The sequence below is a fragment of the Emys orbicularis genome, chromosome 6 (assembly GCF_028017835.1).
Source record: "Emys orbicularis isolate rEmyOrb1 chromosome 6, rEmyOrb1.hap1, whole genome shotgun sequence".
Taxonomy (NCBI): Eukaryota; Metazoa; Chordata; order Testudines; family Emydidae; genus Emys; species Emys orbicularis.
This window is the reverse complement of record NC_088688.1, coordinates 131,630,332-131,655,884: the sequence shown is the minus strand read 5'-3', so window position 1 is coordinate 131,655,884 and position 25,553 is coordinate 131,630,332. Positions and strand designations below refer to the sequence as shown.

Here is a 25,553-nt window from a genome sequence, read left to right as displayed (position 1 = left end):
CTGGAAGGGACCTTGAAAGGTCATCAAGTCCAGCCCCCTGCCTTCACTAGCAGGACCAAGTACTGATTTTGCCCCAGATCCCTAAGTGGCCCCCTCAAGGATTGAACTCACAACCCTCGGTTTAGCAGGCCCATGCTCAAACCACTGAGCTATCCCTCCCCACCAATTAGGGTGATGGCACTCCCCGAGCCTACGAGTGCCATGGTTTCTACCCCATTCAACTTTACCTGCCTTGTATATTTATGTGGGGTGACTGCGACTCCTACAATATTGAGTAGGCTACATGGGTCTGCCCTGTTCCCCAGGTTACACTGCATTGGCTCTATGACATTGGGGCACTGGGCAGCTATGTGCCCCAACTCCCCACACCCATAACACCTATAATTGCTTCTAGTCACTCCCCTATCATGTGGGTTAGGGGGTTTAGTCCCAGGGTTCCCCCCACTCAGGCCTTCCCCTTCCTTCTGGGTTCCCGACTGGTTTTCGACCTCCCTCTTCTTCCACCTAGGACTTCCTGGGGGTTTGGCCGCCCGACCCTCTACGGTCGGGGTTGAGTGTTTGATTCGTGAGGGGCCTTCCTTGGGTAGTTGGGTTAATTCCCTGGCTGTCATCCATCTTTCCACCAATGTGATAATTTCATTGTAGGTGGATGGATCATTCTGGCATACCCATTTGCGGAGATCTGGTGGCAGTCCCCACATGTAATGGTCTATGACCAAAGTCTCTAAAATCTCCTCTGGGCTGCATGCCTCGGGCCGTAACCACTTCCGAGCGAGGTGTATGAGGTCGAATAGTTGGGACCTTGGAGGTTTGTTCTCCCTGTATTTCCACTCCTGGAACCTCTGGGCCCGTACCGCTGCCGTCACCCCGGATCGTGCTAGGATCTCTGCCCTCAGCCGGGACTAGTCAGCGGCATCTTCAGTGGGCAGATCAAAGTAGGCCTTCTGGGCCTCTCCGCACAAAAAAGGTGTGAGAATGCTGGCCCACTGCTCCAGGGGCCATGCCTCACGCTGAGCAGTCCTTTCAAATGAGAGGAGCTACGTCTCTATATCATCGTCTGCCGTCATCTTTGGCAGACAACTGGTGGCCCTCAGGGTTCACGTCCCATTGGACCCCCGGGCCTGGGTGGTGAGGATCTTCAGCTGGTCCACAACCTCGCGCAGGAGAGCTCGATCTTGGGTCACCTGGCTCATTAATAATTGGTTGGTTTCCTGCTGTAACCTCATGGACTCCTGTTGCGCCATCGCCTGAGCCCGGGTTGCCTCCTTCTGGGCCGCTGTGGCTTGCACCAGCGCTCTCACCACCTCCTCCATGGTGGTACAAACAAAAACCCACAACCAAAAACCCCAGTGCACTTTTTTTTTTAGTAAAAACCTCTTTGTTCCGCCACGCTGTGAACAATCACGATCCTACCTCTAACACCAGTTGTGGCAGAGCTCTGACCTTGCCCCTGTGGGTCCTGTGCTTCTAGGCGGTATATGCTAGCCTCAATGGCTCACTGTGACCCTCCACGTAGCCCTTTTCTCTCTAGGGCCAGGGTTACAGTCTACTGAGCCCTTTTCATCATAGGCCAGCAAGGAGGTTGGTGAGAGAACTCCCACAGTCTCTGTTGTCCCTAGGGGCTTATTTCAGAACAGTTTAGCCTCCTGTCCTGACAGGGGCTTGACTTCCCCTCCCAGGATGTGTTCCTGTAGTGGTGGGTTGGGGGGAACCCGGGCCCGCCCTCTACTCCGGGTTCCGGCCCAGGGACCCTAATGGTAGCAGCTGTTGGCAGCCGACCTTTCACTGCCAGAGTTGCTACATTTCCCTGGGCAACTTCCCCACAGCTCTCCTGCTTCTCCCTTCTTCACCCTTACCTTAGGGCTCCCTTACCAATGACTTGAGGGTTTCTTCATTAACCAGCCCTTCAGCCACACTTGCTCTCCTCTGCCTGACTGGAGTGAGCCCTTTTATAGTATCAGCGGGGCCTTGATTAGAGTCAGGTGGTCACATTAGCTTAATGGCCTCACCTGACTCTTTGCAGGTTAACTGGACTCAGGTGTTCTCATTAGCCTGGAACAGCCCCTGCTCTGGTCAGTCAGGGAACAGAAAACTGTTAATCCAGTGGCCAGTATATCTCCCTTCTGCTATTCTGCTGTACCCAACTGGCCTGGGTCTATCACAGTACATACCACGCACACACAGTATAAACAAACTTCTATTGATGCCCTCAACAGTCAAAAACTCCCTCGACTGGTGGAAAGACCCTCACAATGTCTGCTCAGGAGTTCCCTTCACTCAGCCATCCCCAATGTTAATAATGACAACAGACGTATACCTATTGGGATGGGGAGCCCACCTGGACACCAACACTATTCAAGGCAAATGGTTCCCCTTCGAATCCACATTGCAGATCTACTTACTGGAACTCAGAGCAGTCAGGAAAGCTTGTTCGCATTTCCTACCACTGATTGAGGCAAGCATATAAAGATTGTGATAGACAACATTGCATGTACGTTTTACATAAATCACTATGGAAGAGCAAGCTCACCTTCCCTTTGTACCAAGGCACTGAAACTCTGGAACTGGTGCACTCACCACCACATAGAACAGCTTCCGTATGAGGAGAGATTAATAAGACTGGGACTTTTTAGCTTGGAAAAGAGGTGACTACGGGGGAATATGATAGAGGTCTATAAAATCATGAGTGGTATGGAGAAAGTAAATAAGGAAGTGTTATTTACTCCTTCTCATAATACAAGAACAAGGGGCCACCAAATGAAATTAATAGGTAGCAGGTTTAAAACAAACACAAGAAAGTATTTTTTCACGCAACGAACTGTCAACCTCTGGAACTCCTTGCCAGAGGATGTTGTGAAGGCCAAGACTATAACAGGGTTCAAAAAAGAACTAGATAAATTCATGGAGGATAGGTCCATCAATGGCTATTAGCCAGGATGGGCAGGGTTGGTGTCCCTAGACTCTGTTTGCCAGAAGCTGGGAATGGGCGACAGGGGATGGATCACTTGATGATTACCTGTTCTGTTCATTCCCTCTGAGGCACCTGGCATTGGCCACTGTTGTAAGATAGGATACTGGGCTAGATGAACCTTTGGTCTGACCCAGTATGGCCGTTCTTATGTTCACATCAACATCTCAGCAGCTCACCTCTTGGGCACAAAGAACACTCTTGTGGATACTCTCAGCAGGAACTTTTCCCAAGATCACAAATGAGAAATAGACCTTTCCATTCTCCACAGCATACTTCTACATTGGGGAGTCCCAAGATAGACTTATTCACCACAGCCAGAAACAAGAAGTGCTCCCAGTTCTGCTCCGGAGCTGTCCTGAGTCATCACTCTCTCAGAGATGCCTTTCTCCTACATTGGAACACAGGTCTCCTCTATGCCTGTCCTCCAATTCCTCTAATATCAAAGGTCTTGCTTGAGATAAGAAAAGAGCGAGCCAGGGTTATACTTATAGACTCCTTGAGGCCATGACAAGCATGATTCCCATACCGTACTCAACTGGCGATTTGCATGCCAATCACTCACCAGCCTGTTCCTCATCTCCTCTCCCAGGATACTGGCAAGGTCCATCACCCCAATCTGCAGGTTCTCCAACTCAATGGTTCCAAAGCTTAGAAATGACCTGCTCTGAGTAGGTAAAGACCACATACACTCAATAATGGGAGAGATTCCAGCTCTTGTGTGACTGGAGACATGTTACCCCTACATCCTCTCCACTACCACTTGGGGTAGATTGCATCCTAGAACTAAAAATGTCAGGGTTCTCTCCACGCTCCATAGAAGTGCATCTCGCCGCCAACACCACCTTCCATCATAAGACTACAACAAGAAAATGTCTCAGGGCATGAGTAACCCGTCCCACAAATAAGAACATAAGAGTGGCCATACTGGGTCAGACCAAAGGTCCATCAAGCCCAGTTATCCTGTCCTCTGACAGTGGACAATGGCAGGTGCCCCAAATGGAATGAACAGACAGGTTATCATCAAGTGATCCATCCCCTGTCGCCCAATCCCAGCTTCTGGCAAACAGAGGCTAGGGACACCATTCCTGCCTATCCTAGCTAATAGCCATTGATGGACTATCTTCCATGAATCTATCTAGCTCCCTTTTGAACCCCATTATAGTATTGGCCTTCACAAAACCCTCTGGCAAGGAGTTCCAGAGGTTGACAGTGCGTTGCGTGAAAAAATACTTTCTTGTGTTTGTTTTAAACCTGCTACCTATTAATTTCATTTGGGGGTGGCCCCTTGTTCTTGTACTATGAGAAAGAGCAAATAACACTTCCTTATTTAATTTCTCTATACCACTCATGATTTCATAGATCTTGATGATATCCCACTTTAGTCGCCTCTTTTCCAAGCTGAAAAGTCCCAGTCTTATTAATCTCTCCTCATGCAGAAGCCATTCTATTCCGCGTTGTTGCCCTTTTCTGAACCTTTTCCAATTCCAATATATCTTTTTTGAGATGGGGCGACCACATCTGCATGCAGTATTCAAGGTGTGGATGTACCATGGATTTATAAAGAGGCAATATGATATTTTCTGTCTTATTATCTATCCCTTTCTTGATGATTCCCAACATTCTGTTCGCTTTTTTGACTGCCGCTGCACATTGAGTGGATGATTTCAGAGAACTATCCATAATGACTCCAAGATCTCTTTCTTGAGTGGTAACAGCTAATTTAGACCCCATCATTTTATATGTATAGTTTGGATTATGTTTTCCAATGTGCATTACTTTGCATTTATCAACATTAAATATCATCTGCCATTTTGTTGTCCAGTAACCCAGTTTTGTGAGATCCTTTTGTAGCTCTTCGCAGTCTACGCAATCAGATGTTCTACACTCTCATGGGACCTCATGTCCTTAGGTTTCTTACAAGACTTCCCTTTGAACCATAGCCTCCTGCTCTCTTCTACACCTCTCTATGAAAACTACAATCCTAGTGGCCATTCTATCTGCATGGGGAGATTTACTTAGGGGTACTTATACTATAAGTCAGTGGTCCCCAACCATTTTGTGGCCAATAGCACGTTCTTGTTTTCAGAAGAGTGTGGCGGGCGCCAACAATTTTTCAAGGCTTATTTTGTATTTGCACATTAAATATGATGTTTTTCGTATTATTTAATATTATATAATATATGAATCCATAAGATAAAAACGGTAATTTTACATGTAAAAGGTATTAATTAAATTATTCGGCAATTACTCTTTCACCTTACCATGTGAATTTGCTCTTTTTTATCTACCTGTAAGAAAAATAAAGGCGTTTTTACAAAATAAATATCATAAACAGTTTTCCACTTATTTATTTTAAATAAGTAAAACATCCTTGTAACTGTGTTGTCTGATAACTGCAAGTCTTGTATTGCCGACAAAATCTCACCCTTCTTAGGAAATCCTTGAAACAGGCAATCAGCACCAGTCAAAAATGCTTCCTTCAACAATTCACCATCTTGAAAGCAGGGCCAGCTCCAGGCACCAGCGTAGCAAGCAAGTGCCTGGGGCGGCCAATGAAGAGGGGGGCGGCATGTTCAGCCGTTCGGCGGCAATTCGGCAGTGGGGGCCGTCACTCCCTCTGGGAGCGAAGGACCTGCTGCCAAATTGCCGCCGTAGAATGAAGCTGTGGTAGAGCTGCCGCTGATCGCGATCGCGGCTTTTTTTCTTTTTTTTTTGGGTGTGTGTGTGCAATTGGGGCGGCAAAAACGCTAGAGCCGGCCCTGCCTTGCAAGGGTTTTTTCTTCTTTGCGAGCAGATGAGCAATTTTAAAGGAAGCAATAGTAGCACCGTTAGACTTTACCACTTGTCTAGTGAAAACAGATGGCTGGGCAGATAGAAAAAATTAATCAACTCAAATCAAACCTTTCTCAACTCAGATTTAAGTGGCTGGCTAATGTCAAAAGAGCCGTGATTAGTTTGGAAATGGCGTTCGACATTATGTTTTTTCAGCACTGTAACAGCACCCCCACACAATAAGCAAACACATTTCCCTTTATTTTCAATAAAACAATAGGATTCTTCCCACTCTGCATTGAAATAATACGTACGTTGTCTTTTATTTGAACCACTCATTTTGGGCCAAAATGTTAAAAAAAATAATAAATCGCAAAGCACAAGAAAACAGCAGTATTAGTGCAGCGGAAGAATACTCACATACAGGGCCGGCTCCAGGCACCAGTGGAGCAAGCACGTGCCTGGGGCAGCACATGCTACGGGGCTTTTTTTTTTTTTTTTTTGGGCTGCAGTTCTGGGCAGCTCAGAGAGAAGCCGGAGAGAAGCCGCGAGGACAGAGAACACGGGTGCCCACAGCCTGCAGCCCCAGAGATCTCTGTCCCCGTCAGGCACGGGGCCGCAGCTTCTCTCCCCTGCTGGGCACTAGGCGGGCGCACATAAATGCCCCGGTGGGCGCCATGGCGCCCACAGGCACCACATTGGGGACCACTGTTTTAGGCTATACAATGGTTTGATTTTATTTTTCATTTAATGCACTAAGAATATAAACAATATTGGCCCTGCGTATATTTCGCAGCATTGTATGTGTTCATTGAACAGGGGCACTTGTGGTGTGAAAAAATGTTTCTCTTGAGTCTGGACTGTGACTATATCTTGACCAAGAAATTTGGACCTTGACAAAAAATAATTAACTACCCTGGCATAAAGGGCTGCTATGAAGAGGACGGTGATCAATTGTTCTCCACGTGCACTGACAGTAAGAGAAGGGGGAATTTAGGTTAGACATTAGGAAAAGCTTTCTAGCTCTAAGGACAGTTCACTGTGGAACAGGTTGTCACAGACTCACAGGCCAGTGCTCTCTTGGCTCCATATGGCCCCTGGGAGGACACGCCCTTTAGAGTATTGACCCTACATAAGGTCACACTCTTTGCTCAGGGTTTAAGCTGTAGGTTTCTCCTCCGCCTCCCAGTACCGCATGTCTGAGCCTTCAGCATGTCTGCCGCTCTCTAGCCTCAGTGATTCTCAGCCAGCGCAACACAGAAGTGTTTATTGTATGTCTGGAGCACAGCACAAGTTGTTCTCAGGGGCGTCCATCTGGGTCTGTCTCCGTCCAGGTGGGCTCAGGCCGCTCTCTGTTCCCAGCCCAGAAGTGACTCCGCCTTTCTGCGGCCCACCCCATATCACCTCCAAGGCTCCGCCTCCATCTTTGTTTTCTTTCCCGTGCAAACGGATCTCCAGGTGACTCTCTCTTCAGCTGTTTGTTCTCTCTGCTGCCCATAACTGGCTGGCTCCAAGTTGGGATGGGCCTTCCCGTCATCAGTTGTTAAGTTACAAAGTGTCCAGGCCGTGGTCTGGGGTCCAGGCTGCTAGACTGGGCCACACCTGGTCCTCTGCAACAATAGACGCCCCCTCCCACCTTGGTGAGACATGCAGCACATGGGGGAAACTGAGGCACTCACAGTATACATACACAACATTAGGAAAATTCCCCACTTCATCACACAGGTTGCCTAGAGAAAATGTGAAATCCCCGTCATTGGAGGCTTTTAAGAACAGGTTGGACAAACACCTGTCAGGGATGGTCTAGGTTTACTTGGTGCTGCCTAAGATCAGAGGCTGGACTTGATGACCTCTTGAGGTCCCTTCTAGCCCAGCATTTCTATGGCTCTATGAATGGTGAAAAGGACATTAGAGGCACTTATAAACTAAACGCACTTATTCCTGTCCAACAGATGTCCTCAGCTGATGATGGCAACAGCGCTACTAGCGAGTAGACCAGGCAATTTACCATGTTATAATCATGAAATTCTACAGAAAAAAAATACGTCCCCACCATATACACACAAGCAGTTACTGCTCACATATCTAGAGTACCGTACAGGGCGTGCAAACAGCACTGCACAGCACAGAGCACTGCACTGAGCGCACACACTAAATGTAGCAAATACTAAAATCTTACTAAAAACGTTTTTATCCATTAAAATGTTGCAATAAATTATATTGTGCAAACAAAACATTTGTACAGAAAACTATTACATCTGAAAAGTAAAAGGTGGTTCAGTGAGCAGATAGATGAGGCGAGAAATCCCACACGGGACACTCCAAGGGCCAGAGAAAAGCTAGGGAGAGGTTGATTGGTTCCTGTAGGGAGACAGAGCAGAGCTCATTGATCTTCCTCTCTGGGATCCCCTCAGGTTGAGGCACAGACTCCAACAGGCTCTGTTAAGCTGCAGAAGTTAAACACAGGCAACGTCTATTAAAGGGAACCTGCCATAATGTTTTGCAATGACAGTGCACACTGCTGTGGGAGTGGGACGGTCACCCTAGTGGCTGCAGTGTTCAGTGGACAAAATCTCTAACCCTGCTGACAAAGCTTTTAGCTCCAGTGTCAGAGACCTGTGTTCCTGGAGCCCCAGGTGCTGGGCTCTGTCCCTCCTGCTTCCTCCCTGCAGCTTCACTGGAGACTGTTCTCTGAAGCAGCTGGATTTATCATTACAAAAGCTGATCTCAGCCCACGCTGTATCAGCAGCCACAGCGAAATCCCTCTCACTAGAGTCTTTTACACCTAAATTAATCTCAGAGAAAACAAGGGGGATTTGGCTGCAAACCTGTTCCTGCACCCCCAGTCTGAATAAAAGGGAAATAAGAGATCCAGAACTCCCCTGTTCTGCTCCTTGGGGCTGGTTTGCTCGAGGGGACGGGCCAGTGAGACTCGGGGTCCAATGACTTGAACTCGGTGTCTCTCTCCAGAGGCCAGAGACAGAGCAGTGAACCCCTGGGCTAGAGCCCCCCTCACTTACCCCTGGCAGATACATCAGAGCCACTTGATCCTTGGTCATTTGCTGCACAGAGGAGGAGGAGAAGAGAGAGGATATGAGCATCTCTCACAGGCAGGGTTTCAGCGTAGTTAGTAGATACGGGGACTCTTATCCAAAGGGACCAGTCATCACCTGACTCTGCCCTGGATTTCCATTATTCATATGCAAAAAAACCTTACCAGTGTAGGGGGTCAGCACTGCTTTGTGCTTCTCATGCCTCTGCAGAACGGGAGCACTGAATACTCCACATTCGAAGGCTGGCAAAGTAGGGGATGCTGGGCTAAGGATACTCCTGACAAACAACCTCAACACTGTCCCCTTTGGTCTGTGCCCAGAAGGGTCCCTCAAGCAGACCACAGACTTCACCCTCACCCCATCAACAGCAATTCCCACCTTAATGAATGGAGCTGCACAGAACAGTGTGGACGGTATAGAATCATAGAACTGGAAGGGACCTCGAGAGGTCATCAAGTCAGTCCCCTGCACTCATGGCAGGACCAAGAACCATCTAGAACATTCCTGACAGCTGTTTGTCTAGCCTGCTCTTAAAAATCTCCGATGATGGAGATTCCACAACCTCCCTAGGCAATTTATTCCAGTGCCTAACCACCTGACAGTTAGGAAGTTTTTCCGAAAGTCCAACCTAAACCTCCCTTGCTGCAATTTAAGTCCATTGCTTCTTGTCCTATCCTTAGAGGTTACGGAGAATAATTTTTCTCCCTCCTCCTTGTAATAACCTTTTAGGTACTTGAAAACTTATCATCTCCCCTCTCTGTCTTCTCTTTTCCAGACTAAACAAACCCAGTTCTTTCAATCTTCCCTCATAGGTCATATTTTCCAGACCCCAATCATCCTTGTTACTCCTCTCTGGACTCTCTCCAATTTCCTGAAATGTGGTGCCCAGAACTGGACACAATACTCCAGTGGAGGCCAAATCAGCCTGGAGTAGAGTGGAAGAATTACTTCTTGTGTCTTGCTTACGACACTCCTACTAATACATCCCAGAATTATGTTTGCTTTTTTTGCAACAGCATAACACTGTTGACTCATATTTAGCTTGTGGTCCACTATGACCCCTAGATCCCTTTCCGCAGTACTCCTTCCTAGGCCGTCATTTCCCATTCTGTATGTGTGCATCTGATTGTTCCTTCCTAAGTGGACTACTTTGCATTTGTCCTTATTGAATTTCATCCTATTTACCGCAGACCATTTCTCCAGTTTGTCCAGATCATTTTGAATTTTAATCCTATCCTCCAAAGCACTTGCAACTCCTCCCATATTGGTATCATCTGCAAACGTTATAAGTGTACTCTCTATCCCATGATCTAAATCACTGGTGAAGACATTGAAAAGAACCGGACCCAGAACTGATCCCTGTGGAACCCCACTCGTTATGCCCTTCCAGCCTGACTGTGAACCATTGATAACTACTCTCTGGGAACAGTTATTCAACCAGTTATGCACCCATTTTATAGTAGCTCCATCTAGGTTGTATTTCCCTAGTTTCTTAATGAGACGGTCACGTGAGACTGTATCAAAAGCCTTACTAAAGTCTAGATATACCACATCTACCGCTTCCCCCCTATCCACAAGGCTTGTTACCCTGTCAAAGAAAGCTATCAGGTTGGTCTGACATGATTTGTTCTTGACAGATCCATGCTGACTATCACTTATCACCTTATTATCTTCTAGATGTTTGCAAATTGATTCCTTAATGATTTGCTCCATTATCTTTGCTTCATTATCTTATCATATTGATTCCTTAATGATTTGCTCCATTATCTAAGCTGACTAGTCTGTAACTGTCTGGGTTGCCCTTGTTTCCCTTTTTATAGATAGGCACTATATGTGCTCTTTTCCAGTCTTCTGGAATCTCCCCGTCTTCCATGACTTTTCAGATGTAATACCTAATGCCTCAGATATCTCCTCAGCCAGTTCCTTGAGTATTCTAGGATGCATTTCATCAGGCCCTGGTGACTTGAAGACATCTAACTTGTCCAAGTAACTTTTAACTTGTTCTTTCCCTATTTTAGCATCTGAACCTACCCCATGAAGAGGAATGCTGATTTGGAGTGGTGCTGGGCACACAGACAATGGCAAGTTTGGTTTGGCATGATACTAGTCTATTCCCTGTTCCTTTTCCCAGACCCACTGGGGCAGAGTTCGAGTTGCGTGGGAAGCATCATAATTAAGACCTTTCCAAATTCACAGTCCATTTTGGTCAATTTCAGCCATAGAATTTTAAAAATTGTAGTTTTCATTATTTCAGCTATTTAAATCTGAAATTTCAGAGTGTGTTGTACCTGTAGGGGTCCTGACCCAAAAAGGGGCTGGGGGGCGGCAAGGTTATTGTAGATGGGTCACAGTATTGCCACCCTTACTTCTGCGCTGCTGCTGGTGGGGCGCTGCCTTCAGGGCTGGGTGCCTGGCCAGCAGCCACCATTCTCTGGCTACCCAGCTCTGAAGGCAGCACAGAAGTAAGGGTGGCAATACTGTGATCCCCTACAATAACCTTGCAACCCACCCCCCCAACCTTCTTTGGGTCAGTACCCCCAGTTTGAGAAAGGCTGGTCTCCCCTGTGAAATCTGTACAGATTTCATGGTCCGTGATGCGTTTGTTGTGGCTGGGAATTTGGCCATAATACCTCTGCATATCCTGGTTTCCCAACCTTTGACTTCTGGGAATTAAACACTCCCAGGGCAGGGCTGAGCAACTGCAACCTTAACTCCACATTAACAAAGCTCTTGCATGTGAATTTCCGTTGTTCTGGAGTAAAGAGGAAGAGTGAGGGAGGGACGACTGAGGGCCAACTGTAGAAGGAAGGGTGGTGCTCTGAGGAGGTTTTATTGGCACTTCTCAAATACCCTCTGTTACCCACTGGAGGCACTCCTGAGAGGGTAAAGAGAGAGCTGGAGTGCTACACCCTAGCAGGGCCCGGCAGATCTGTGCACTTTATAACAGCTCTTGGTGCCAGACATTAGATGACCTCAGATGCAGTTGATAATTTATGTAAATATTTCCCATAGTTTTAGTCTTGGTCCTGTTCCTAAAGCTAATTGCAGGAGACAATTGAGGAGTAGATCTGAACTTCTTGTCATTGAGGTGACAGAGTGGTGCTGATCTGAAGTCAATGGAAAGACTCCTACTGGCTTCAACAGGCTTTGGATCAGGCCCAGATTTCACAAGCACCAAACCAACTTTCAGATGAGTCAAAATAAGTGTAACATTAAATGCAGGTCAGACACCTTCAGGGTCACACTCAGCCATAGGCCATTTTCCTCCACAACTGTGTAAGGCCTAAACTTTGGTCAAGTAAACTGTATGTATGTATGTATGTATGTATGTATATTTAAGACCATTTCTATCGGGGGGGGGGGGGGGAGTTCAGCTGCCTTGGCTGACTCCCCCTTGCATGCATGTTTGATTAATCAATAAAGGAGCCTCAGACTGTCTGATCCAAAATCAACTGTGTGGTCAATTTTCCACAACACAGCACAGCTCTAGGGGGATAATAATTCAGCCCAAAACCACCGTATACATTCCTGACTATTGCCTTGTTTACACTAGCAAAATTGGGACCCAGACCTGCAAGCAATGCAATTCCACCAGTGACAGCAAAGGTGGAGCAATTGAGGAGATGAGGTTCAGGTGTTTTTAATCACTGTATCATCTAGACTTCCTCTGAGCAAGGTTATAGAACATGTGTCAACAGCCATTGTACACTACTGAAGAAGACATCTGTTGGGAAAATAACACCGCAGGGCACAGATTATCCAACAAGTTCTTGGAATGTATTGGAGACAATTTTTCTTTCAGAAGGTGGAGAAAGCTACTAGGGAAGAGGCTGTTCTAGATTTGACTTTGACAAATAGGGAGGAATTGGTTGAGAATTTGAAAGTGGAAGGCAGCTTGGGTGAAAGGGATCATGAAATGATAGAGTTCGTTATTCTAAGGAATGGTAGGAGGGAAAACAGAATAAAATAATGGATTTCAAGAAGCCAGACTTTAGCAAACTCAGGGAGTTGGTAGGTAAGATCCCATGGGAACCAAGTCTAAGGGGAAAAACAGTTCAGGAGAGTTGGAAAGTTCTCAAGGAGACATTATCAAGAGCACAAGTGCAAACTCTCCCACTGCACAGGAAAGAAATGAAGGATGGCAAGAGACCAGGCTGGCTTAACCAGGAGATCTTCAATGATCTAAAAATCAAAAAAGAGTCCTACACAAAGTGCAAACTAGGTCAAATTACAAAGGATAACTGTAAACAAATAACACAAGCATGTAGGGGCAAAATTAGAAAAATCAAGGCACAAAATGAGATTAAACTAGCTAGAGACATAAAGGGTAACAAGAGAACATTCAACAAATACATTAGAAGCAAGAGGAAGACCAAGGAGAGTGTAGGCCCATTAGTCAATGAGGAAGGAAAGACAATAACAGAACATGTGAAAATGGGAAAAGGGCTAAATGTTTTATGTTTCAGTTTTCACCCAAACGTTTCATAGCGATTGGACGTCTAACATAGTGAACACCAGTGAAATTGAGGTAGAATCTGAGGCTAAAATAGGGAAAGAACAAGTTAAAAATTATTTAGACAAGTTAGATGTCTTCAAGTTACCGAGGCCTGATGAAATGTATCCTAGAATACTCAAGGAACTGACAGAGGAGCTATCTGAGCCAATATCTCTGAAAAGTCATGCAAGATGGGAGAGAGGATTGGAAGAGGGGAAATATAGTGCCAATCTATAAAAAGGGGATTAGGGACAACCCGAGGAATTACAGACCAGTCAGTTTAACTTCAGTACCCAGAAAGATAATGGGGCAAATAATTAAGCAATCAATTTGCAAACACCTAGAAGATAATAAGGTGATAAGTAACAGTCAGCATGGATTTGTCAAGAACAAATTGTGTCAAACCAACATGATAGCTTTCTTTGACAGGGTAACAAGCCTTGTGTATAGGGGGGGAAATGGTAGATGTGGTATATCTTGACTTTAGTAAGGCTTTTGATACGGTCTCACATGACCTTCTCATTAACAAACTAGGGAAATACAGCCTAGAGGGTGCTACTATAAGGGGGGGTGCAGAACTGGTTGGAAAACCGTTCCCAGAGAGTAGTTACCAGTGGTTCACAGTAACGGTGGAAGGGCATAACGAGTGGGGTCCTTCAGGGATCAGTTCTGGGTCTGGTTCTGTTCAATGTCTTCATCAATGGTTTAGATGATGGCATCGAGAGTACACTTATAAAGTTGGTGGACGATACTAAGGTGGAAGGGTTGCAAGTGCTTTGGGGGATAGGATTAAAATTCAAAATGATCTGGACAAACTGGAGAAACGGTCTGAAGTAAATAGGATGAAATTCAATAAGGACAAATGTAAATGACCCCACTTAGGAAGAAAATCTTTATGTGCAGGGGCGGCTCTATGGTTTTTGCCGCCCCAAGCACGGCAGTCAGGCGGCTTTCGGCAGCGTGCCTGCGGGAGGTCCGCCGGTCCCGCGCCTTCGGTGTACCCGTCGCCGAATGCAGCCGAAGCCGCGGGATCGGGGACCTCCCGCAGGCATGCCGCCGAACGCCACCTGACTGCCGCCCTCACGGTGACCGGCAGGCTGCCCCCCGCGGCTTACCGCCCCAGGCACGCGCTTGGTGCGCTGGTGCCTGGAGCTGCCCCTGTTTATGTGTGCAACTGAATTGGGAAATGACGGCCTAGGAAAAAGTACGGCAGAAAGGGATCTAGGGGTCATAGTGGATCACAAGCTAAATATGAGTCAGCAGTGTAGCCCTGTTGCAAAAAAAGCAAACATCATTCTGGGATGTATTAGCTGGAGTGTCGTAAGCATGACACTAGAAGTAATTCTTCCGTTCTACTCCACGCTGATACAGCCTCAACTTCCTTGTGTCCAGGAAGGATGTGGACAAATTGGAGAAAGTCCATGGGAGAGCAACAAGAACGATTAAAGATCTAGAAAACATGACCTATGAGGGAAGATTGAAAGAATTGGTTTGTTTAGTCACAGAAGAGATGACTGGGGAGGGAGATGTGATAACAGTTTTCAAGTACATAAAAGGTTGCTACAAGGAGGAGGGAAAAAATTGTTTTCATCAACCTGGGAGGACAGGACAAGAAGCAATGGACTTAAATTGCAGCAAAGGAGGTTTAGGTTGGACATTAGGAAAAAAAATCCTGTCAGGGTGGTTAAGCACTGGAATAAATTGCCTAGAGAGGTTCTGGAATCTCCCTCATTGGAAGTTTTTAAGAGCAGGTTAGTCAGGGATGGTGTAGATCAGGGGTGGCTCTTCAGAGGTTAATATGCGGCTCTTTCCATAGGCACTGACTCTCGGGCTGGAGCTATAGACGCTAAGTTTCCAGTGTGCGGGGGAGGGGGTGTGTGCTCACTGCTCAACCCCCTGCTCTGCCCCAGGCCGTGCCTCCACTCCACCCCTTCCCCCAAGCCTGCCATGCCCTCAAACCTCCTATCCCCAGAGCCTTCTGCGCACACGAAACAGCTGATCGCCGCAGGCGGGAGGCATGGGGAGGCGGGGGAGCTGATGGGAGGCTGTTGACGTATTACTGTGGCTCTTTGGCAATGTACATTGGTAAATTTGGGCTCCTTCTCAGGCTCAGGTTGGCCACCCTTGGTCTAGATAATACCTAGTCCTGCCATGAGTGCAGGGAACTGGACTAGGTGTCCTCTCGAGGTCCCTTCCAGTCCTACGATTCTATGGTACTAGAGCGATAGTTGGAGATTTCCCTAAAATCCTCATTGTAGACAAGGCCTATGAGTGGGAGCAAGGATCTCCTATCAGTGGCTCCAGGCTAAAATCCACAAGCAAATACTGATGGCTGTTCAGGGATGGCCACTTGAAAAGAGGCGATGGGTCTCTTGTCACTTACCCTGAGCTACAGCGTAGCCGTCTCCATTCCTCCCTGCAGAGAAAAGGTAAATTTAAGTGAATGCAGCTCCCAAGGCAGGAACCGACTGCAATCGGTGTCCACAGTTCAGAAACAGGGCCCCTGGCCCAGCACAGCCCCCTGGCGCTCAGTAATGGACTCAAGGTCCCAGGCGCTCACAGTTGGCAGGAGAGAAAGACACAATGAGACAGTTTCCAAAGACCTCGGTGCACTGGGTGCTGAGCTCTTTGGAAACCTAACCCCATATAAACTGTAACCCACACCCAATTTCTGGATCTGGCCCTCCAGCAGCTCCCATTGGGGGTCATTAGGTCAGTCCCACAGTGGGGCAGTTACACAGTACTGACACTGGTTCCTGTATTGCTGTTGTGCTTACGAGTATGCGCAGGGCCCGGCAAGTCCAGGGAATCCCCCCATCCCAGGCTCTTTACCTGGGCATCTCTTTTTCCAGACGACTACTCCGATTATAACACTAATCAGGACAACTGCAGTGATAACTCCAGCCACAACGGGAATCAGACTGTTATTTGGTTCTGAAATGGAATGGAGAGAATGATCAATGAGGAAAAATCTCCCTCCCTCCCACTAAAACCCCCCTTTCATCCCACTGCAGGGATCAGACAGTCAGCTCCCCAGATAAGGGCTGAGTCCTGCAACCCTCCACCCCGTCCAGTGCAGCCACCATGCACCTACCATGCATTACACCCCATCATGGAAAGTCCTGGGCACAGCCTCTACCACTTCAATTCATAATAAATATTTAGCACTTAAAATAGAAGACTTTTACAACATTAGTCACTCTTCATAAACCTAACTATGGGAGAGCATGGATGTCAGTATCATCCCTAAACGGGAAAGGGGGAACACTTGCTGAAGATCACACAGTGAGTCAGTGCAAGAGCCAGGAATAGACCCCAAGAATCCTGACTTCCAGCCCCTCCTGCTCTAACCTACAAGACCCCACTCCCCTTCCAGAGACAGGGATAGAAACCAGGAGTTCTGGCTCTCAGCCCCCTTGCTCTAACTCACTAGCCTCCACTCCCCTCCTAGAGCCAAGGACAGAAGCCAGGAGTCCTGGCTCCCAGCCCCTAACCCCCCTTGACCATGCTGACTTTCATGACTAATGGAACACAGTCCCATTGTGGGAGTCTGGTGACAAACTGGAAACTGACCTCAAAGCTCTGGATTTCCCTGCCATGAATGGAGTTACAGACACAATGCATGTTTTTTGAGGGGACAGGAAGTGAAGAGGGGATGATAGAGATATTTTAATACTGTTCTTGGTTTATATGAACCTGTTAAACCCCGAGTTCTGTATACACATTCAGTTTCACTAATCAGCTTCTCCTGTTGTCTGAAAGATCCACATAATAATACAGCAAAAAGAAAAATATTTCTAAGAGAATAAGGAAATGTGGTTTATGACACAAAAATTGGCAGGGGACGTGGTAGCAGGATTATGATGTGAAACCATCTGATGACTAGATTTCCAGTGCAGGAAACTATTTGCACTTCCAAATGCTGCATTTTTCCACATCCCGATTAAACGAGCAAATAGATGGCTGGAAGGCAGCTCCATTTGTAATAAATTCTTCCTTGACTTTCTTGTGCTAGGGGCATAGGAGACTCTTCCCCCCGATGTAGGGCTCTAATCTGTCTCCTCGCTCCATTCCAAGGCCAGACCCTCTCTTCCAGCATCACTGCACACAGAAACAAGCTGCTCCCAACATTAAACATCTCTCTCTGGCCACATGGGCAAGAATGAAGGGCCCATAGAGCCGTGTTTCTGAGAACCTGCTGGATCATAGAACTGGAAGGGACCTCGAGAGGTCATCAAGTCAGTCCCCTGCACTCATGGCAGGACCACGAGTGCATGAAGTTGAGACCGGTCTGCAAGCTGAAGCAAGACCAATTCTGTCTGGAAATAAGGGGCACATTTAAGCTTCCCCTGGGATGTGGTAAATTCCAGCTTCAGCCTATAAATCCGAATGAGAACTTTTCAGGGGTTGAGTTTAATGGATTCCCCCTCTCCCACTAGGAACACAGACAAACACATAAACTGCTTACCCCAGGAGACAGAGAGTGGCTCTAACAGGCTTTCATGCTCCACGTGACATGAATAATGGGCTTTGATCTTGGGATCAATCTCCATTGTCACCCAGGTCTGGTAGGTCCCGTCCCCACTGGGTAGGATGCCTTCAGAGTAGGTCTCTTGCTCACTGCTCTCCCCATTTTTCAGCCAGGTCACGGTGATGTCCCGGGGGTAGAACCCACTGACCTTACAGGAGAGGGTGGTGAGGCCGTCATGAGATAACCTGTCACTTACTCTAGCTGTTGGGCACACTGGGAAAAAGAAGAAACTGAAGTTAGTTGTTTTCAAACTCTAATCCAGGCAGTCTTTGCTGGAGCTTTGCAGCATGAAATTCTGAGACCCCAGCAGTGGGAGAGTGTCATAACTATAAAGGGAAGGGTAACAGCCCTCCTGTGTACAATACTATAAAATCCCTCCTGGCCAGAGACTCCAAAATCCTTTTACCTGTAAAGGGTTAAGAAGCTCAGGTAACCTGGCTGACACCTGACCCAAAGGACCATTAAGGGGACAAGATACTTTCAAATCTTGATGGGGGGAAGGCTTTTGTTTGTGCTCTTTGTTTTGGGAAGGGTTCGCTCTTGGGACTAAGAGGGACCAGACATCAATCCAGGCTCTCCAAATCTTTCTGAACAAGTCTCTCATATTTCAAACTTGTAAGTAAACAGCCAGGCAAGGCGTGTTAGTTTTATCTTTGTTTTCTCAACTTGTAAATGTACCTTTTACTAGGGTGTTTACCTCTGTTTGCTGTAACTTTGAACCTAAGGCTAGAGGGGATTCCTCTGGGCTCTTTAAGTTTGATTACCCTGTAAAGTTATTTTCCATCCTGATTTTACAGAGATGATTTTTACCTTTTTCTTTAATTAAAAGCCTTCTTTTTAAGAACCTGATTGATTTTCCTTGTTTTTAGATCCAAGGGGGTTGGGATCTTGATCCACAAGGAGTTGGTGGGAGAAAGGAGGGGGGATGGTTAATTTCTCCTTGTTTTAAGATCCAAGGGGTTTGGATCTGTATTCACCAGGGAATTGGTGAAGAGTCTCTCAAGGCTACCCAGGGAAGCAGATTAGCACATTGGGAGTGGTGGCAGCGGACCAGATCTAAGCTGGTAGTTAAGCTTAGAAGTTTTCATGCAGGCCCCCACCTCTGTACCCTAAAGTTCAGAGTGGGGAAGGAGCCTGGACAGAGAGGATGAGAGTCCATGAGATGGAATCCCTCTGATGAGAGAGAACCACCATGTTAGAGGATTCCTGTGCCGAATTCACAGCACCAGCAACGGTGAATCCTAAATCCAGGTCCCTGACCTGGACTCTGCTCCCAGCCACAGTGACACAAGTACCTTGAAAGGCTTCACTAAGCTCCAGATACAGGTGTCAATCATGTCCTATGTTTGTGCCCATCTCCTCTCAGTCCCTGGATTTGAAAGAGAAGAATCTTGCCCTGGCCAGGGAGCAAAAAATGGACTGGATAAACTGACCATTTAGAGATGGAAAGGGCCCATTTAACAAAAAGTGACACACAGTGCTAAATTGCCCCTCAAACTAGCTAATATTAATTGGCTAATTTCTTGTAGGTTGTTACCAAATCCATTTACCCCAATATTATGGATTTCAAAAGGATTTACCCTTATGTTGAAAAATCAGTTTCCCAGCCCCTTGGTACTGAATTACACTGCTGTGTTTGGCTTTTTCTTCTTGGCATTTGTAAAGATGGCAAAGGACAAGATAACGTTCTGCTGAGGTTTGTGAGAGAAATAAGCAACTAGTATGTTGCAAAAAAAAAAAAATGGGTACAAATTTCAAGTAACCTTGAACAGCAAGTGCAAACTGTTGGGGAAGGGAATGAATAGGGTGTGTAATGATGCTAACTAATTTGGGAAATTTGTGTCCATGGTAACAGATAAGGTACATACAGGGGTAACAGTGAGTTAACGTTTTGAAACAGACTTCGCTGCAACTGTCCTCCTGAGATGGAATAGTAAAGCATTTAACCTCTTCCCTTGTATGTTTGTGCTGATTAATTTTTAACTAAAAAGCTTTGGTAATAAATATGAGTGTGATTATCTGATGTCTTATTGATAAAAGAATCAAGAAGTAAGTATGAAAGTGTTGCAGCAAAGGTAGGTCTTGAGGGGGGAAAACTTTAAGGACAAGGGGAGCCTTCTTCCAGATTGGTATGGGGAGGGCAATTCCTCATATAGGGGATGGCATGGAAGGAAGCACATAGATGGACTGTGGGAGAAGTTTGGACAAAGAGGCAACAATAACAAAGCTACCGTCATTGTTGGAACACAGGGGCTGGGGGTAACACAATAAATACGATGGTACAGTGAATGAGGAAGAATTACATGGTGAATGAAGCTGGTGTCCATAGAAGTGGTGGCACTTCCATAATTAAGCAAAGTGCTCTAAAATGCACATGCATAGGCAGATTGCCTTGATAACTACTGTGTAACACCAGGGGAAGAGGTAGAATTTGTGCTGCACATTTGGGCTCATTTGGTCAGCTTCTCTACAGTGAACTGCTTTTAACATTTTCAATTTCTTATCTCGTTTTCCAGCAGAGCTGGGGGGGGGGGGGGGAAGAGGTTGTTTCCCCACCCATCCCTGAACAGCCCCCTGCCCCCCTGCCCCATTTTGGAACTAGGGCTGGGGAATGGAGATGTAACTAGTAGTGACCTCCTAGGTGGGGCTTGTCTCCCAGCGTTACCTTTCCTCTGCAGAGTCTCCTTCCCGTACTCTAGAGAACTCCTTAGCCAGGGCATACATTCCTCCTCCAGGTAGTGTTTCCACCGCTGGTTGTCAAATACTTCAGCATCCCATCTCCTCTTGGTGATCTGAGCTCCAATATCTGCTGCTACCCAAGTCATGGTCTCCTTATCGAAGGTAAGAAAGTCTTGTTCGTTATATGAATCCCGGTAAAACCCCTGAATGGTGTTGTCTTCCTGGAGATCACAGCCAAGTATCATCTGGATAATGTGAAACCCTGAAACACAGCTGAGGGTCAGCAGCAGCCTCTCTCTGAAAATCTCACCAAGACCCCACTGCAGGTAGCCCAGTGGTTCTTCTCCTTGCTACTGGGCCCTCCCTCCCCTGAGAAATGGGGTTCCCACTTATGCTGTTGGGTCCTACACCGTCCCAGCTCCTTTCAGGAGGGAACCCAAACCTGCAGGGGGCGCCCTCTCCATCAGTTGGGTCTTGTACACTAGAGACCCCCCACTGCAGAGAGCTCACAACCTTCAAGGAGTACCTCACTGCTGCTTGTTCTTGTATGTTCCCTGCAGGGGGTGCAGGGTGGCACGACCCCAAAGGGAGTGCTCCGGATACTGCAGGGGTCTATCCCCTCCAGCTCTCTTCTGCTCTCTGAGGATTCCCCCACTTCTGGTAGTCAGGGTCATTCTGGAGAAGAGAGGGTGTGCAGGGGGTCTGTACCCCACGCTCTGGTTGTATTAATTTTGCAGGGTCCTCAGGGTCACTTGGTCCCTAGCCTCCTCCATTCACAATACCCCCATGTCCCTGTGGGGAGGGGGTACAGGAGGTCTGTCCCCCAAACTAACCTCTGCTCTGGTTTAATGACCTCACAGAATCCCCAGGGTCACTCTGTTTCCCTGCACCATCTTCCCCGTACCCCCAACTCAATCTAGGAACGGCAAAGAACCAACTTCGGATGCTTGGCCTCTTTTTCACATGGCCACTGTCTCAAGGTGATTCCCTGTAAGGATCAGGCCATTGACGGCCCTTAGTTCAGCTGGCCACCATTTTCCTACAGCCAGGCTAATCTTCACAACAATGGCCTCCATCTCACACACCACCAAGAGCAGACTCCGTTAATACAGCCACCCCTGGACTGACAGGAGGCAGAGAGGGAAACAGGGGGGAGAAAGAGGGGGGACAGGGAGAAGAATTTAGGGGAGAGGGAAGGAGGCTGTGGTGAACAGAGAACACTGTGGGGATCACGAGGAAGACTGAAATGTGTGGGGAACGGATCAGACCCCTAGCTTGGCAAACAGGGCAGAATGTGGGGGCACAAAAATGACCCACACAGGGTCCCAAATATTTTCACCCCTCCCCACCCTGCATTAGATACATCGAGGTAAATGCCTAGATTTTCAGCAATCACTAGTGATTTTGGGTGCCCAACTGAGACCTTTTAAAGGGGCCTGATCAGAAACTGGGAGCACCCAGCCTGTGAATATCAGACACCCAAAAATCACTAATCACTTTTGGAAAAATGTAGGCCAAGGGATCAAAATACAATTTGGTGTTACAGCCATAGGTGAGAGCCAAGCCCACTAAGCCGTGTCCCTGAACTATGCCACAGGTTTGGACAAAAACGAGTTACTAACCTTCCTGTAACGGTTGTTCTTAGAGATGTGTTGCACACGTCCATTCCACGCTAGGTGTGCGTGCCCCACACACAGTCGCCAGAAATTTTTCCCTCGGTGATACCCCTCATGCTGGCTCTAGCACCCTCCAGTGCAGCACTCTCATGGCGCAGTATAAGGGGACCGGTCGACCCCACGGGCAAGAAGGAACTGAAAAGGTGCAACTCCAACAGAGGGGTAGGACGTTGGCTTGTGGACTGGACGTGTGCAAAACGTTTCAAAGAACAACAGTTACAGAAAGGTTACTAACCATTTTTTCTTCTTCAACTGCTTGCACATATCCCTTCCATGTTCGGTGACTCCCAAGCAGTACCATAAGAGGTGGGCTCTGAGTTCACGGACATATGGATTACAACACTGCCCAACCAAACCCGTGTCATCTCTAGCTTGTTGGGTGATAGCGTCGTTGGAAGAAAAAGTATGTACCAACGCCCAGGTTACTGCTCTGCAAATGTCCTGGATCGGGCCTGGGCCATCAGGAAGGCAGGTGGTGGGACACTGCCTGCTCGTACCACATGCGAATGCACAATGTGATCCACAATGAAATTCTCCGAGCCTTTCATCCTATCAGCTACTGCCACAAAGAGCTGCGTGGATCTACAGATCGACTTTCTATATAGTCCTTTCTATATAGAACACTAGGGCGCACCTAACGTCCAGAGCGTGGAGACGCCATTCCTACCTATTCTTGTGTGGCTTCGGGAAGAAAATGGGCAGGAAAATAGCCTGATTACTATGAACCTCAAGACTACCTTCGCGAGGAACACGGGGTGGGGGTGACGTTGTACCTTGTTGTTAAAGAACACTGTATACGGAAGTTTTGACATAAGAGCTCTAATCTCCGAGACCCTCCTGACTGAGGTAATTACTATCAGAAAGGCGACCTTCCAGGAAAGGTACAACAGAGGGCACAATGCCAGTGGCTCAAAGGGAGGCCCCGTGAGCTCTGACAGGACCAGGTTTAAGTCCCCCAGGGGGATGGGATCCCAGATTCGCGGGTAAAGCCTTTCAAAGCCCTTGAGGAAGTGAATGGACATTTCATGTGAAAAAACTGATCAACCACCCAGCAGGGGTAGAACGCTGAGATCGCTGCTAGGTGTGCCTTAACAGATGAAATCACTAGACCTTGCTGTTTCCAGACTGTTCTGGAGTATCTGCTTCATCTGAGAGTGACTCAGTGGGTGAGAGGCAGGGGTGCGGGAACAGGGAGACCAAGGGGCCATGGCCCTGCCACTTCAGCAGCAGGTGAGAGCAGGGGGGAAGGGGGCAGAGCCACGGTTTCAGCACCGGTGGCTCCCCACTCATAGGGAGGTTCTGGCACCCCGGTGAGAGGCCTTGCTGGGGAGACCAAATAGAGAAACGCTTCCACTTGGCGAGGTAAGTAGCTCTGGTAGATGGTTTCCTACTGCCTAGCAAGACCTCGCAGACCTGCTCCAAACAGGCCAGTTCTACAGGTTTAACCGTGGAGCTGTCAGGGAGACGGAGCATTTGGCCGTGATCTTGGAAGATCAGGTCCAGAAGGGGAGGGAGTGGCATTGGAGTTGCTACTGACAGGTCTAGAAATAAGCCAAACTAGTGCCGACGTGGCCAGGCTGAGGCTATGAGAATAATCTTCGCCCTTGACCTTCAGCAAGACCTTGTGCACAAAAGGAATGGGGGGGAAAGGTGCAGAACAGGTGCTTTCTCCAAGGGAGTAAGAAGGCATCTGTGAGCGAGCCCGGGTCGCAGTCACGCAGACAGCAGAACTGCTGACATTTCCTTTCTGTCTGGTTGTGAACAAGTCTACGAGGGGAGTAACCCACCACTGGAAAATGGTCCTTGCTATGTTGGGGCATAGGGACCATTCGCGGTGAGAAGAGCTGATCTGCCAGCTCGTTCTGGGCTCCAAAAAGGTGAGAAGCTTCGAGGTGGATCGAGTGCTTTATGCAGAACTCCCACAAGCAAATGGCTCCTGATACGGGGGGAGAAGAGCGGGCTGCTCTCTGCCTGTTGATGTAAAACATAGCTGCCGTATCGTCTGTAAGAACTCGCACCACCTTGCTTGTGATGTGGGGTAAGACCACCTGCCGTGCTAGGCAGACCGCCCGGAGCTCTCTGACGTTTATCCGTAACAAGAGTTCCTGCTGGGACCACTGACCTTGTATCCTGAGGTGCCCGAGATGGGCCCCCAACCGAGCTTGGATGCATCTAACATCATGGATACCGAGGGTTGGGACCTGACGAAGGGAACGCCCAAGCCTACCAACCAGGGGTCTGTCCACTAGTCGAGGGAGGCAAGGACTGGGGCAAGCACCGAGTCCAAATGATGGCACTCTGGCCAGTACACCAAGGCCAGCCAAGCCTGAAGGGGTCTGAGGTGCAACCTCGCATACCACACCACGTATATGCACGCGGCCATGTGACCCAACAGCCTGAGTGGACCTTGACCTGTGACGACACTGACTGGAAGTGGGCTTCTGGGAGGAAGGCCCTGGCCTGGGTAGAACCAAGCACCGCTCCGATAAACTCTATCCTCTGAGCCGGGAGGAGTGTTGACTTCTGCTCGTTTATCAGCAGGCTCCATCCTCGAAAGGTTGCTTGGACGAGGTGGATGCTGGCTTTCACCTGGGACTTGGACGGGCCCTTGACCAGCCAGTCATTGAGGTACAGATACACCTGCACCCCTCACCTTCTCAGGTAGGCTGCCACTATTACCAGGCATTTCATAAAGACCCATTTGGCTGCTGACAGGCTGAACGGGAGGAAGGTAAACTGGTCATGAGCCTGGTTCACAACGATCATGACAAACCTTATGTGGCCTCGGAAAATGGAGATGTGGAAATAGGCATCTTTCAAATCGAGGGCAGTGTACCAGTCCCCTGGATCCAGGGAAGGAATGATGGAGGCCAGGGAGACCACGAGGAACTTCAACCTTTTGAGGTAGCAGTTGAGGCATTGCAGGACTCGAATGGGTCAGACGCCCGTTGGCCTTCGGGATTAGGAAATAACAGGAGTGAAACCCTTTTCCTCTTAAGTTCCAAGACACTTCCTCCAGGGCTCCTACCCAGAGAAGGGCTTGCACCTCCTGGGCTAAAAGTTGCTCATGGGAAGGGTCCCTGAAGACAGACGGGGATGGGGGGTAGGAGGAAGGCAAGGAAACTAACTGAAGCGTATAACCCTCCTCCATCGTACTCAGCACCCAATGGTCTGAGGTGATAAGGGACCATGCCGAGCTGAAGCAGGAGAGATAGTCTAAAAACAAAAGGGGGGCAGGATCCGGTATGGGAACTGATGTAATGCCCTCAGGTGCCCCGTCAAAAGTTCTGCTTGGAGCCCCCTGAGTATCCGTGAGGGCAAGGCAGCAAGGCTGAGGCAGAGGGGGGTGGCTGTCTGCGCCTATAACTTCTGTTCT

At 47.9% G+C, this 25,553-nt stretch overlaps 1 protein-coding gene across 1 annotated transcript in view; it reads right to left on the bottom strand.

The window, feature by feature from the left end:
* Positions 1-6,039: 6,039 nt before the first annotated feature.
* Positions 6,040-25,553, bottom strand: part of LOC135880040 (class I histocompatibility antigen, F10 alpha chain-like) — a 33,011-nt gene continuing 13,497 nt past the window's right edge. The window contains exons 3-8 of the mRNA XM_065406130.1: positions 20,488-20,763; positions 17,760-18,035; positions 16,124-16,225; positions 15,675-15,707; positions 8,764-8,805; positions 6,040-8,190 (exon numbers count right to left, since the gene is read on the bottom strand). Coding sequence (XP_065262202.1) covers positions 8,186-8,190; positions 8,764-8,805; positions 15,675-15,707; positions 16,124-16,225; positions 17,760-18,035; positions 20,488-20,763 — 734 coding nt within the window. The 3' untranslated portion in view covers positions 6,040-8,185. The remainder of the gene's footprint in view (positions 8,191-8,763; positions 8,806-15,674; positions 15,708-16,123; positions 16,226-17,759; positions 18,036-20,487; positions 20,764-25,553) is intronic.